Source organism: Ranitomeya imitator, chromosome 2, assembly GCF_032444005.1.
Source record: "Ranitomeya imitator isolate aRanImi1 chromosome 2, aRanImi1.pri, whole genome shotgun sequence".
In the NCBI taxonomy this organism is placed as follows: Eukaryota; Metazoa; Chordata; class Amphibia; order Anura; family Dendrobatidae; genus Ranitomeya; species Ranitomeya imitator.
The window spans coordinates 148,203,151-148,217,688 of NC_091283.1; the positions used below are offsets into that span (position 1 = coordinate 148,203,151).

Genomic DNA, 14,538 nt, shown 5'->3' on the forward strand with positions numbered 1-14,538 from the left:
AGTTCTTGTTCCTGGCACTGCTGCAATAATAGTTTTTGAAATTTGTCCCACATACCTTGAAATCACCATGGAGGCAGGTCTTTCCCCCCAATCCAGACGCACCACAGTCGTCACTCATGGCCTCTGCCCGTCGGGCGGCACCTCCTTTTCTTTCATTAGCGTCCCCGGCGCTGTTATTTATTTATTTTTTTCGGGAATGCGCAGAGGCCATGAGTGACAGCTGTGAGGCGTCTGGATTAGGGGAGAAAGGTCTGCCCCCGTGGCGATTTCGAGGTATGAGGGACAAATTTAAAAAACGATTATTGCAGCAGTGCCAGGGACAAGAACTAAAAGCGCCACCTTATCAGAATGCTGCATTAGTGCAGCACAAGGTGGCTCTTTTAGTTACAAACGCCGGGGGGGGGGATTGGTGACAGGTTCCCTTTAAGCCCATATTTGTTATACAACAGTATCTTGAATAGGTTTTGATAAACCGCGAACATGCTAAACTTGTGTCACTGTCCAAATATTCCTGGACCGAATTGTACATACACTGCTATAAGGACACGTGTTTATAGTACATGGGGCTGGATTCATGTGCCCTATTATAAGGATGTGTGCATGGCATATGAATAAATATACACACAGTTGTGCTGAAAAGTTTACATACCCCGGCAGAATTTTTGCTTTCTTGGCCTTTTTTCAGAGAATATGAATGATAACACCAAAACCTTTTCTCCACTCATGGTTAGTGGTTGGGTGAAGCCATTTATTGTCAAACTACTGTGTTTTCTCTTTTAAAATCATAATGACAACTCAAAACATCCAAATGACCCTGATCAAAAGTTTACATACCCCATTTCTTAATGCCGTGTATTGCCCCCTCTAACATCAATGACAGCTTGCAGTCTTTTGTGGTAGATGTTGATAAGGTTCTTTATTTTCTCAGATGGTAAAGCTGCCCAGTCTTCTTGGCAAAAAGCCTCGAGTTCCGGTAAATTCCTGGGCTGTCTAGCATGAACTGCGCACTTGAGATCTCCCCAGAGTGGCTCAATGATATTGAGGTCAGAAGACTGAGATGGCCACTCCAGAACCTTCACTTTGTTCTGCTGTAGCCAATGACAGGTCGACTTAGCCTTGTGTTTTGGATCGTTGTCATGTTCGAACATTCAAGTATGTCCCATGTGCAGCTTCCGGACTGTTTAGAGCAAATTTTCCTCCAGTATTTGCTGATAACGTGCTGCATTCATCTTTCCTTCAACTTTGACCAAGTTTCATCAGTGACTTTGTAGCTCACACATCCCCAAAACATCAGGATCCACCTCCGTGCTTTACAGTAGGAATGGTGTTCTTTTCATCATAGGTCTTGTTGACCTCTCTCCAAATGTAATGTTTATGGTTGTGGCCAAAAAGTTCAATTTCGGTGTCATCACACCAAATTACCTTGTTCCAGAACTTTGAAGGCTTGTCTCTGTGCTTTCTTGCATATTGTAGGCGAGATACTTTGTGGCATTTGTGCAGTAATGGCTTTCTTCTAGCGACTGGCTGGACCATGCAGCCCATTTTTCTTCAAGTGCCTCCTTATTTTGCAACTTGAAAAGCCACACTGCTGGATATCAGAGAGTCCTGTATTTCAGCTGATGTTATTTGTGGGTTTTTCTTTACATCCTGAACAATTTTCCTGGCAGCTGTGGACGACATTTTTGTTGGTCTACCTGACCGTGGCGTTGTTTTTACAGATCCCCGGAATTTTTGTTAATCACAGTTTGAACGCTGATGACTGGCATTATCAATTCCTTTGATATCTTTTTGCATCCCTTTCCTGTTTTATACAGTTCAACTACCTTTCCCCGTAGATCCGTTGACAATTCTTTTGCTTTCCCCATGACTCACAATCCAGAAACGTCAGTGGCTGGATGAAAGATGCAAGAGTCTGTCTGGATCCCAGAAACTCACTCAGCTTTTATGCACACATACTGATTACAAGCAAACAGGTCACAGGTGAGGATGTTACCTTTAGTAGCCATTCAACCCCATTTGTGTCAACGTCTGTGCATGTTATCAGGCCAAAATCACCAGGGTATATAAACTTTTGATCAGGGTCATTTGGATATTTTGGGGTGTCATTATGATTTAAAAAGAGAAAACACAGTAGTTTGACAATTTCTTCACCCAACCGCTAACCATGAGTGGAGAAAAAGTTTTGGTGCTATTCATTTTTTCTGAAGAAAAAAAAAGAAGCCAAGAAAGCAAAAATTCTGCTGGGGTATGTAAACGTTTGAGCACAACTGTATATACATATATACACAGTTGAAACCAGAAGTTTACATACACTATATGAAAAGACACACATGCATGTTTTTCTCAACATTTGCCATGAAATCAGAATAAACCTTTCCCGTTTTATGTCAATTAGGATTACCATAATTATTAATATTTGCCAAATGCCAGAATAATGAGAGAGAGAGATAATAGAATTATTCTTACCGTTAATTCGGTTTCTAGGAACCTTCCACGACAGCGGTACTGGAGGATGTCTCCCCGCCCTAATGGGGGACAGGAAACACAAAGAGGTTAAATACCCTCCCCTTCCTGACACCTCCAGTGTTTTTTCTGGACACAGTAGTATGTATAGTTACCACTTAAGTGCAGGAATCATCCAATAAAATTATCAGATAGGGAGGGAAATTAGTGCTGTCGTGGAAGGTTCCTAGAAACCGAATTAACGGTAAGAATAATTCTATTTTCTCCAGTCACCTTCCACGACAGCGGTACTGGAGTAGTACCAACAAATAATTTCTAGGGGGGGGACAACCGCCTGCAGAACTGTTCTGCCGAAAGTTAAATCCCGGTTGAAATCAAGCCTGTAGTGCCTGGTGAACGTATGCACTGATGACCAGGTGGCAGCTCTGCAAATCTGCTCCGTAGAAGCGTCACCTCTCTCTGCCCATGATGTTGACACCGACCGTGTAGAATGGGCCTTCAGTGATGGAGGAGGTGGTAGATTCTGGGATGAGTATGCCAGAGATATGGCTTGTTTAATCCAGTTGGCGATAGTATTTTTCGTAGCCCTTCTGCCTTTGTTCTTACTGGAGAGTTGAATGAAGAGATTTTGATCAATCCTCCAACTCTCTGTTTGTGAAAGATAACGTAGAACCACTCTGCGGACATCCAGAGTGTGGAAGGACTCCTCTCTCACATTAGAAGTATCCGGGTAGAATGAGGGCAACACTATGTCCTGACCTCTATGAAAGTCTGATATTACTTTAGGTAAGAAGGTAGGATCTAGACGAAGGATTATACTATCCGATGTTACCCTTAAGGCTCTTGTATGGATAGGGCATGTAGTTCTCCTATCCGTCTGGCAGAGGTAATAGCCACTAAAAAGACCGTTTTTAGGGTAAGAACCTTTAATGAAGACTGAGATAAAGGTTCGAAAGGGTCCCGAGTTAGACTATTAAGGACTAAATTAAGGTCCCAAGGAGGAGTATTGTTGAGAACTCTGGGACGGATTCTACTCGCTGAAGTTACAAAACGCCAGATCCACCGATTTTTGGCTAGTTCCTGATCGAAATAGGAGCTAAGTGCTGAAATCTGTACCTTTAAGGTATTAGGCCTAAGACCCAACTCTAGACCCCTTTGCAAGAAGTCCAGAATTTTGGCAATATTTGGATGAAATGGGTCTGGAATATCTGGAAGATACCACGATGAAAACTTCTTCCAGATTTTGGCATAAATGGCATTTGTTATGGGTTTTCTACTGTTTTGGAGAGTATGAATTACTTCATCTAAGAGACCTCTTGCCTTTAGTATTTCGGCCTCAGAAGCCATGCTGAAAGATTTAATCTGAAGGTTTGGATGCAGCAATGGTCCCTGATGAAGAAGATTTTCCTTCTGAGGTAGATATACTGGACCTTCCTGAGCCATGTCTAACAGGGCGCTGTACCAACTCCTCCCCGGCCATGTTGGCGCGATTAGAATCGCCGTAACTCGTTCCGATCGGATCTTCTGTAGAGTTTTTTATAGCAATGGGATCGGAGGAAAGGCATAAACGAGGTTGAACCTCCACGGGTGAGAGAACGCATCCATGCCCAGTGCTCTGTCTGCCATATTTAGGGAGAAATAAGTTTGCAGCTTGGCATTCTGACTGTTGGCAAAAAGGTCCACTTCTGGGATCCCCCATCTGGAAATCAGGGAGAGGAAGACCTCCTGGTCCAGACACCATTCCCCTGGATGTACATCCCTTCTGCTCAGGAAATCTGCCTGGGTATTGGCTGACCCCTTCAGGTGAACTGCCGAAATAGAGAGGACGTGCCTCTCTGCCCAGAAAAAAATGTTTGAGGCTAAGGTTTTTAGTTTCCTGAATCTTGTGCCTCCTTGATGACGAAGGTATGCTACTGTGGTCATATTGTCGGAATATATTCTGACATGGTCTCCCTGAACAATAGAGGATGCGGCTTTTAACGCCTCTTCCACCACTTTCAGTTCTCTGAAGTTTGAAGAGCTTGCTCTGATGTCTGGAGCCCAGGTGCCCTGGAAATGGGTTCCCGCGACTATAGCTCCCCATCCCCTTTGACTGGCATCCGATGTTAGTGTCTTTAGCGGGATCTGATCCCAACTGACCCCCCGTTGGAGGTTTCGGAGCCGTAGCCACCATGTCAGGGATGCCTTGACCTGATTGGGAAGGCAAATTCTCTTGGAAAGAGAACTCTGCTGTCCGTCCCAGGATAATAGGACATGGGTTTGGAGGACTCTCGTGTGGGCTTGGGCCCAAGATACCATCTGGATACAAGATGTTAGAGATCCCAGCATAGACATGGAATGTCGTAGAGTAGGAGCCTTCAGGGTTCTGAATGCTGTTATCTTCTGTACCAGATCGAGTTGACGTTCTCTGGGCAGAAAGGATCTCCTCACCTCCGAGTCCAGAAGGACTCCTAGGAACTTCTTCCTTCTGGAGGGAAGTAGGTCCGATTTCTCTAGATTCAGGATCCAACCCAACGACTTTAGGATTTCTAGAGATCTTGTTAAGTCCGCCCTGAGGCGGGAGACTGAGGGAGCGACAATGCGTAGATCGTCTAGATAGGGTACTATGCAGATCCCCTGAAGACTGATGACTATAATGGCTTCTGTCATGATCTTTGTAAAGACTCTGGGAGCTGAGGCGATTCCAAAGGGAAGGGAGTTGAACTGGTAGTGTACCATCTCCCGATCCTGAGATATTGCGAATCTTAGGTATTTCCAGAATTCTGGATGGATTGGGGCGTGATAATAAGCGTCCCTCAGATCCACGGTAGCCATCGCCCAGTCCTGTCCTATCAGAGGGATCGCTGTTTTGACCGACTCCATCTTGAACCTCCTGTAGGTTATTACTTGATTCAGGGGTTTCAAGTTGATTATTATTCGGTGCTTTCCCGAAGGTTTCTTGATCAGAAACAGGTGGGAATAGTGTCCTCTGCCAATTTCTTGCTGAGGTACTGGGGAAATTACTCCTTCCTGGAGTAAGTCTTGAAGGCCGGAAAGGAATGCGCCCTGAGGGCTGAGACTCTGTAATGAGGTTATCCTTATGTGATGAGGGGGAGGGCTCTCGAACTCTAATTTTAGTCCATTCTGAATAGTGTCGAGTACCCACTGGTTCGACGAAATGGAACTTCACTGGTTGATGAAGCTCGAGAGACGCCCCCCAAAGCCCTGGGCGTAGTCACTGTTTGTCCGGAGTCTGCTGGGACTGGGGAACCAGGATGTTCCTACCTTTCCCCCCTTTAGGATAGCTCCAGCGTCCTGATTTGCCTTTCCCTTTGAACTCACGTTGGAAGGGTTGTTCTTTAGAGGGACGAAAAAAACGTTTCTTCGGATTTCTCTGTTCCGGAAGCGCTTTCTTCTAGTCCGTTGCTTTATCCAGAATATCATCCAGGGCCTGCCCGAACAGATAGCGGCCCTAAAAGGGAATGGCACAGAGCTTTGTTTTGGACGTTATGTCCCCACTCCAAGACTTAAGCCATAGAGCTCTTCTGGCTGAGTTAGAGAGAACTGCAGATTTGGCAGCCACTCTTACGGACTCTGCCGAAGCATCGGCGAGGAAGCCCGTAGCTTTCTGGAGAAGCGGGAGAGAATCTAAGATTACTTCCCTAGATGTTCCCTGGGTAAGGTGGTCTTCAAGCGTGCGGAGCCAACGGAATAGGGATCTAGCCACGCAGGTGGACGCAATGTTTGTTTTAAGGAGATTGGTAGAAGTCTCCCACGATCTTCTTAGTAAACTCTCCATCTTGCGGTCCATAGGGTCTCTGAGTTGGGAAGAATCCTCGAAAGGGAGGGTTGTCTTTTTTGACACTCTAGAGACCTGCACGTCTACCTTAGGGGTATCCCACAGAGAGACGTCTCCATCGAGAGAAAAACGATTTTTAAGCTCAGAGGGAACAGTAAGACCCTTTTCGGGCGATTCCCATTCATGAAGAATGAGACTCTGTACATTCTCGTGTATAGGAAACCCCTTTAATTTTTTAGGCTTTAACCCACCGAACATCTCATCCTGCACTGATGGCTTCTCCTCCTCCTCAACGCCCATTGTCCCCCTGACCATACTAATTAACTCATGTATGTCCTCTGAGGAAAAATAGTATTTTTTACTCTCCTCTTTGGGGGTGGAAGTGGAGCCCTCATTCTCCCACAAATCCTCCGAGCCGGAGGAATGAAGTTCACCAGAATCTGAATCAGAAGTTGCCATCTTCCTTTTTTTAGGAGGAGGTGGCGGAGGTAACAGAGACTGGGAAAGGGCCGATACCGAGGACTGAACTTCCTGTTTAATGAGGGATTTAATGCTCTCGAACAAGGATGGCTGTTCTGAGCAAATTATTTCATCAGTGCAGGGCTGGCACAGTCTCTTCTTGTAAGAAGAAGGTAGCTTTGATGCACAAACACCACATTTTCGATCTTCCTAGGGGCAGAGGCCTTGTCTCCCTAAAAGAGAGAGAGAAGGGGGACTAAGTATATAGCACCCTAAGGAATACAGGGATAGAGGGACCTTAACCCACTACTCACGGTAGGAGGGAGGACGCAGGGCTCGGCATAAGCAGAGACAGATCTGTCACCTTCCATGGTCAGTCAGTACTGCAGTCCAGTCAGACAGACAGGGGGCCTTACCTGGAGGTGATCTACCAGGGTTAAATACCGTGGAAGCTGCGTCCAATCTTGTGCTCCTCCTCCCGGTCCCAGGCGTAGGGGAAAAACCGCTATGCCGCCATCAGAACTGTATTCCGACGCGCGTGCTTTCCACCGCTGGAACGCACATGCCGTGAACCGGAAGTTCGGGTACTTCCGGTTCGCGCGTCCACCGTTTCCGGCCATGAGGAGAGGAGGAAATGCCGGGGAGCCGCGCGGGGACCCCGGCCGCACTACACCGCTCCGCTTTACTCCCGAAGGAGCGCGGGAGGAGCGGAGGAGGGGTCCCGAGTCCGCACATTGTGAGGAGACGGGAGCAGCGCCGCAGGGAGGAGAAACATCCCGACCCAAGCTGCCCGGCAAGGTAAGATCTTGAGTGCTCCGATCGCCGGCCACGGCAGCACTACCGCAGGACCTCTTCATGCCCCATAGGGGACAGGAAAAACACTGGAGGTGGCAAGAAGGGGAGGGTATTTAACCTCTTTGTGTTTCCTGTCCCCCATTAGGGCGGGGAGACATCCTCCAGTACCGCTGTCGTGGAAGGTGACTGGAGAAAATATGTTTTAAGGCATTTTTATTACTTACTGCAAAGTTAAAAGTTTACATACATTTCATTAGTATTTGGTACCATTGCCCCTAAACTGAATGACTTGGGTCAAACGTTTGGGATATCCTTCCACAAGCTTCTCACAATAGTTGGTCGGAAGGGCCCATTCCTCCTGACAAAACTGGTGTAACTGATCCAGGTTTGTTCGCACTTGCCTTTTCAGCTTTGGCAATAAATTTTCAACAAGATTGAAATCAGGGCTTTGTGATGGCCACTCCATAACATTGACTTCGTTTTTATTAATCCACTTTACCTTTATGTCAGTATGCTTCGGATCATTGTCCATTTGGAAGACCCATTTCCGCCCAAGCTTTAACTTCCTGGCTGATATCTTGAGATGTTGCTACAGTATTGCCACAATTTTTTTTATCACGATGCCATCTATTTTGTCAAGTGCACCAGTCCCTCCTGCAGCAAAACAACCCCACAACGTGATGCTGCCACCCCCGTGTTTCACAGTTGGCATGGTGTTCTTAGGCTTCCAAGCTTCTGTCTTTTTCCTCCAAGCTTGACGACGGTCATTATGTCCAATAAGTTCAATTTTAGTTTCATCAGACCACATGACATGTCTCCAAAAATTAAAGGGAACCTGTCACCCCGAAAATCCCGGGTGAGGTAAGCCCACCGGCATCATTCTGTAATGCTGTAGATAAGCCCCCGATGTAACCTGAAAAGGGAGAAAAAAACGTTAGATTATACTCACCCAGGGGCGGTCCCACTGCTGGTCAGGTCGGATGGGCGTCTCTGGTCCGCTGCGGCGCCTCCTATCTTCATTACAAGACGTCCTCTTCTGATCTTCAGCCACGGCTCCGGCGCAGGCGTACTTTGCTCTGCCCTGTTGAGGGCAGACAAAGTACTGCAGTGCGCAGGCGCCGAGCCTCTGACCTTTCCGGCGCCTGCGAACTGCAGTACTATCCTCTGCCCTCAAGATCAGAAGATGGACGTCATGGAAAGAAGATAGGAGGCGCCGCAGCGGACCAGAGACGCCCATCCGACCTGACCAGCAGCGGGACCGTCCCTGGGTGAGTATAATATAACGTCTTTTTCTCCCTTTTCAGGTTACATCGGGGGCTTATCTACAGCATTACAGAATGCTGTAGATAAGCCCCTGATGCCGGTGGGCTTACCTCACCCGGGATTTTCGGGGTGACAGGTTCCCTTTAAGATCTTTGTTCTGTGTACATTTGCAAACATGAATCTGGCTTTTTTAGGTTTCTTTTGGAGTAATGGCTTTTTCCTGGTTGAGTGGTCTTTCAGCCCATTTTGATACAATACTCGTTTTATTGTGAATATTGACACAATCTTACCAGTTTCCGACATCATCTTCACAAGGTCTTTTGCTTTTGTCCTTGGGTTGATATGCATATGTCAGACCAAAGCACGTTCATCTCTGGGACACAGAACCCTTTCCCTTCCTTAGCAGTATGATGGCTGGATATTCCCATCTTTTTTGTACTTGCGTATAATTGTTTGTACAGAACAAAGCACCTTCAGGTATCTTGAAATTGTACCCAAGGATATGTCAAACTTGTGCGAGTCCACAATTCTCTTCCTGATATCTTGGCTGATTTCTTTAGGCTTTCCCATGATGCTACATAAACAGTGTGTTTCAGGTGGGCATTAAAATAAATCCACAGGTGTGTCTCTAACTCAGATGTTGCCAAAAAAAAAAAACTATCAGAAGCTTCCAAACACATGACATCATCATATGGGCAGTCCAGAATTGTTTAAAAGGCATAGTAATCTTAGTGTATGTAAACTTTTGACTTTGCAGTAAGTAAGAAAAATGCCTTAAACCATTCTCTCACAATATTCTGGCATTTGGCAAATAATAATTATGGTAATCCTAACTGACCTAAAAAGGGAAAGGTTTATTCTGATTTTATGTTTGATATTGAGAAAAAGATGCATGTGTCTTCTTATATAGTGTATGTAAACTTCTAGTTTCAGCCTCTGCCATATACACACATCTTACAGACTACAGATCTATATGTCCCCTGTGCAGCTTACAGTCTCCACACACATTTCTGTGGGATCATCCAGCGTCCTCAGCATCAACCAGCAGCTAAATAGAGGTCCCCCTATGTCCAGAAGCCATTCCACCAACCCTATCCTAACGCACATGTCTGGGATCCTGAGGATTGAGAGAGTCGAGGTGCCGCTGCAGCCCCTCGATCTCCTGCTGCTTCTTATCCATGTCTAACCGCTGCCGCTCCATCTGTCTCTCCAGCTCCTGAGCCTCATCCCTCAGCTGGTTCAGGGTCTGGATCCGACTCCGCAGCTGCTGCCGCAGCTCTTCCTTTTCTGCCTCCGATATCTGCAGGACAAGAGAATAAGGCTAGAGTTTCACAGTGACACCTGTCACATCAGAAGATTTCCTATGGTGCTGCACTGTAGAGGAGCACAATGGATGCCTGGATAAATAAGCTGCACCTGATTCTGCCTCCCTGCACACAGGCCACTGCCCTGACTACTGAGCAGATGGCTGAACGGATGCTCATTATACACAGAGTGGTTGTCTCTCAACTCACCTTCTTCTGCGCGACGGCTTCCTCCAGCTCCTTCAGCTCCTCGGAGGCCCGTAATATCTGCTCCTCGGCGTGGACAATTTCCTGACGCACATCAAACAATTTTGCTTCAGCTATGACAAGAAAAAGAAAGTCAGTTGTGTTGTGCTTGCACAGGGCCCGGCGCAGAGCATATGTCGCAATACGATGCCATAGCACTCAACATTGTGCTGCCCTCTAGTGGCCTCACCTGCCCGTATGGTTTTCTCTTTTTCATTCAGGTCCACGTCAAGGGTGGTGTGAATTCGAGCTCGGATTTGCTCATTTTTAATCTGGTCATCTGAATCAATCTCAACCTTGCCGACTTGTATTTGCTGTGCACGATTGGGGATATATTCCTCCTTGGCATACAAATTCCTCTTGTATCTGGCTTTCCCAATGTATGGGCTTTCTCCAGGAGCATCGTCAGCATCTACCTCCTGTAAATGAGAGCAGCATATGCAAACACCAGGTCGGGGGGAGTATAACCCCCATCTTGTATTATCGGGTATAGCCCCTCACAGCACAGTTACGGTCAGACTATTCATCCTTGCTGCTGACAGCCCCACATACCAACTGCATGGCGACTTGGCTGTGGCACAAGCCGCGAGGCCAGAGATTGGGGCATGTCACCACTACATGGCAGCGTAGTACAGGGGTCGCTCTTCAACCAACACCATACTGTGACATGCAAAACAACTGTGACTTGCCAGCCACAATATGACCCCAGTGACTTGCAAATTGCTGCAATGCGTCCCCAGCTTAGAGGACACCTGTAGGTGCAGTCACCGTCTTATAAGGCTATGTGCTCAAGTTGCAGAATTGCTGCGGAAATTTCAGCAGCAATTCTGCAACTCCCTGCCGTGGGTATAACGCATGCAGAATTGGCATGCATATTCCCGCTATAATTATATATATCTATATCAACACTAAAATAATAATCTTTTATTGTTATATAGCGCTAACATATTCCGCAGCGCTTTACAGTTTGTACACATTATCATCGCTGTCCCCGATGGGGATCACAATTCCCTATCAGTATCTCTTTGGAATTGTGGGAGGAAACCAGAGAACCTGGAGGAAACCCACGCAAACACAGAGAGAACATATGTTGTCCTTGGTGGGATTTAAACCCAGGACTCCAGCGCTGCAAGGCTGCAGTGCTAATCACTGAGCCACCATGCTGCCCCAGCGTTTTGCAAGAGTAATTAGCTTGCAGAATGCTAGCATTTTCTAAGCGATCTCTAACATCGCTTGGAAAACTGATTGACAGGTTGGTCACACTTGTCTAACATAGTGTTTGACAAGTGTGACCAACTTTTTACTATTGATTCTGCTATGCAGCATCAATAGTAAAAAGATATCATGTTAAATTTAAAAAAAAATAAAAAATTGTGATATTCTTACCTTCCGGCGGCCCCCGCAGCCTTCCCGCTCCTCGCGATGCTCCCGACAGCTCCCGTTCCCAGTAATGCCTCGCGGCTATGACCCCAGATGAAGTAGCGGTCTCGCGAGACCGCTACGTCATCACAGGTCATTGTCGCAAGGCATTACTGGGAACGGGAGCATCGCGAGGAGTGGGAAGGCTGTGGGGACCGCCAGATGGTAAGAATATCACAATTTTTTATTTTAATTCTTTTTTTTTTTAACAGGTATATGGTTCCCATGGCCCGGAGGATAGTCTCCTCTCCTCCACCCTGGGTTCCAACCGCACATGATCCGCTTACTTCCTGCATGATGGGCATAGTCCCATGCGGGAAGTAAGCTGATCAATGCATTCCTATGTGTGCGGAATCCCCGCGATTCCGCACAAAGAATGAACATGCTGCATTTTTTTCCCGGAATGCGATTCCGCCGCGAGACAAAACGCAGCATGTGCACAAAAAAATGCGGAATGCATTAAAAATGATGGGATTTTTATGTAAGCTTTTTTTAGCGTTTTTTCGGCGGAAAAAAAACCACGAAAAATCCTGAACGTGTACATATAGCCTTAAAGGGTCACTCTTCTTCATAGGAGATCTGATCAGAAACACAGGGTAGAGGAGTGGAGAAAGCATCAGTAAATGACTCAGACATCCGTTGAGGATCTCGAGAAGGCTGACTAGCTGCAGTACTACAACTCCTATCAGCCACATCCTAAAAGAGAAGGGGATGGAACGAGAGGTCACCTCAGAGGTCAGGTATCCAAGCGGCTCAAATTTGGCATCGATCTTGTAGAAGGCGAGCTCCTGCTCCAGTTGGTACTGTTTCTGGCAGGCTCGGCTCAGCTCCAGCGTCTTCTGCTTCAGCTACAAATAGAGTACAGTGAATTATGAGAGTGATACTACGACAGTAACATGGGCAGCAGGGGGGGGGTCACACCACTGACGCCACGTACAGCACATTACCACACTGCACGGACTATAATGGTACACTCACTGACTGCACAGATAACAATGGCTAGCATGCAGGGAGTACTGCTGGGAGTTGTAGTTCTCCTCAGAATGTCCCGCAAATCAGCCATCATGTGACCTGTAGTGGTATAGTACCTCACACAGCATGCAGCCCTCCTCCCACAGGATGCCACGTCTAAGGGAGGAGAGATAGGACAGGACATGGTTGAACATGGAGGAATCATGCAAATTTAGAGCAAATCGGATAAGTCGCATCATGCAGCCTGGTAGGGGGGACGTGCTCAGATACCTGCACAGGGGGGGCCGACCAGACGCTGCAAGGAAGAAAGAAAAGGTCAAGAGGGAAAGAGGTCATGCTGGTAGCTCTTATACCGCTCCCCATCACTGCAGTCACACTAACGTCTCATCAGAAGTCACCTCCCTTCTGTGTCTGCAGCTCCTACGCAGGCCCATTTGTCTCCATGGTCATCTCTGTACAGCCTGCTCCTCTAGTCATGTTTGCCTACAAGCCCCGAGCCTGTAGTTGTGTGGCACAGTTGTGTTATGTGTGAATGGCACACTGGTCTCTGCCTCCACTACTGCTGAAAAACCGCGAGGAGCAGGATGAGAAGAGCGTGGAATAATACAGGGTGTAAGCCAGTCATAGGGCACTGTGTATCAGCGCCGCCCGAGACCGGCTCCGCACATGTTCTGCATCTGACTGGTGTCAGCAATTCCTTAGAGCAGTGGCTGCTGGGACGCCGCACATCACAAGGAGCAGCTGACAGCGCATCTTCTGCTTTCAGTGACCGAAGTCAGGAAATGTCAAGTGTCCTGTGGATCACATCCCCCATCCTACATAACAGTGGTCTGTACCGGGGTAAGCGCTACAGTCCACAGCGAGGAGCAGACACCAGTGAAACCGCCGCACTAAGCCTCATTCTCCACAGTGAGGGCCATGGGGGCCACAGGCCCACTCCAGAACTGGATTCTATATTTTGACTTGCACTGGGAGCAGGGTTATAGATTTTGGATGAATGTTGAGAAGTTTATGGACTATGGACCCACAATCCCAGCTGTTATCACTTATTGTGCCCATTGGTCTCACCAAGAGACGTGGTAGGCGAGCACAGCACAAATACAATCTACACCTAGGGTATCCGCAAATATGCAGGACATTCAAGAAGGGGTCCAGAGGGAGGAAGGCAGGTAGGTAGGTAGAGACCAGAGGGAGGAAGGCAGGTAGGTAGGTAGAAAGCAGAGGGAGGAAGGCAGGTAGGTAGAGGGCAGAGGGAGGAAGGCAGGTAGGTAGGTAGAGGGAAGAGGGAGGAAGGCAGGTAGGTAGAGGGCAGAGGGAGGAAGGCAGGTAGGTAGAGGGCAGAGGGAGGAAGGCAGGTAGGTAGGTAGAAAGCAGAGGGAGGAAGGCAGGTAGGTAGAAAGAGGGAGGAAGGCAGGCAGAGAGTAGAGGAAGGTAGGTAGAGTAGGTAGGTAGAGGGCAGAGGGAGGAAGGCAGGTAGGTAGGTAGAGGGCAGAGGGAGGAAGGCAGGTAGGTAGGTAGAGGGCAGAGGGAGGAAGGCAGGTAGGTAGCTAGAGGGCAGAGGGAGGAAGGCAGGTAGGTAGAAAGCAGAGGGAGGAAGGCAGGCAGGTAGAAAGCAGAGGGAGGAAGGCAGGCAGGTAGAAAGCAGAGGGAGGAAGGCAGGCAGGTAGAGAGTAGAGGAAGGTAGGTAGAGGGCAGAGACCAGAGGGAGGAAGGCAGGTAAGTAGAGAGCAGAGACTAGAGGTAGGGAGGCAGGTAGGTAGAGAGTAGAGACCAGAGGGAGGAAGGCAGGTAAGTAGAGAGCAGAGACCAGAGGGAAGAAGGCAGGTAGGTAGAGAGTAG

General features: G+C 47.6%; 1 protein-coding gene across 2 annotated transcripts in view; it reads right to left on the minus strand.

The window, feature by feature from the left end:
- CNTRL (centriolin) overlaps positions 1-14,538 on the minus strand; it is a 72,738-nt gene that overhangs the window by 30,780 nt on the left and 27,420 nt on the right. The window contains exons 1-5 of one of the 2 annotated variants that reach the window (XM_069747427.1): positions 12,970-13,050; positions 12,456-12,575; positions 10,499-10,727; positions 10,273-10,382; positions 9,864-10,058 (exon numbers count right to left, since the gene is read on the minus strand). In XM_069747427.1, the coding sequence (XP_069603528.1) occupies positions 9,864-10,058; positions 10,273-10,382; positions 10,499-10,727; positions 12,456-12,575; positions 12,970-13,035 (720 nt within the window). In that variant the 5' untranslated portion in view covers positions 13,036-13,050. Of the gene's footprint in view, positions 1-9,863; positions 10,059-10,272; positions 10,383-10,498; positions 10,728-12,455; positions 12,576-12,969; positions 13,051-14,538 lie in introns of those variants that run through there. The other variant, XM_069747425.1, reaches the window with a different exon arrangement.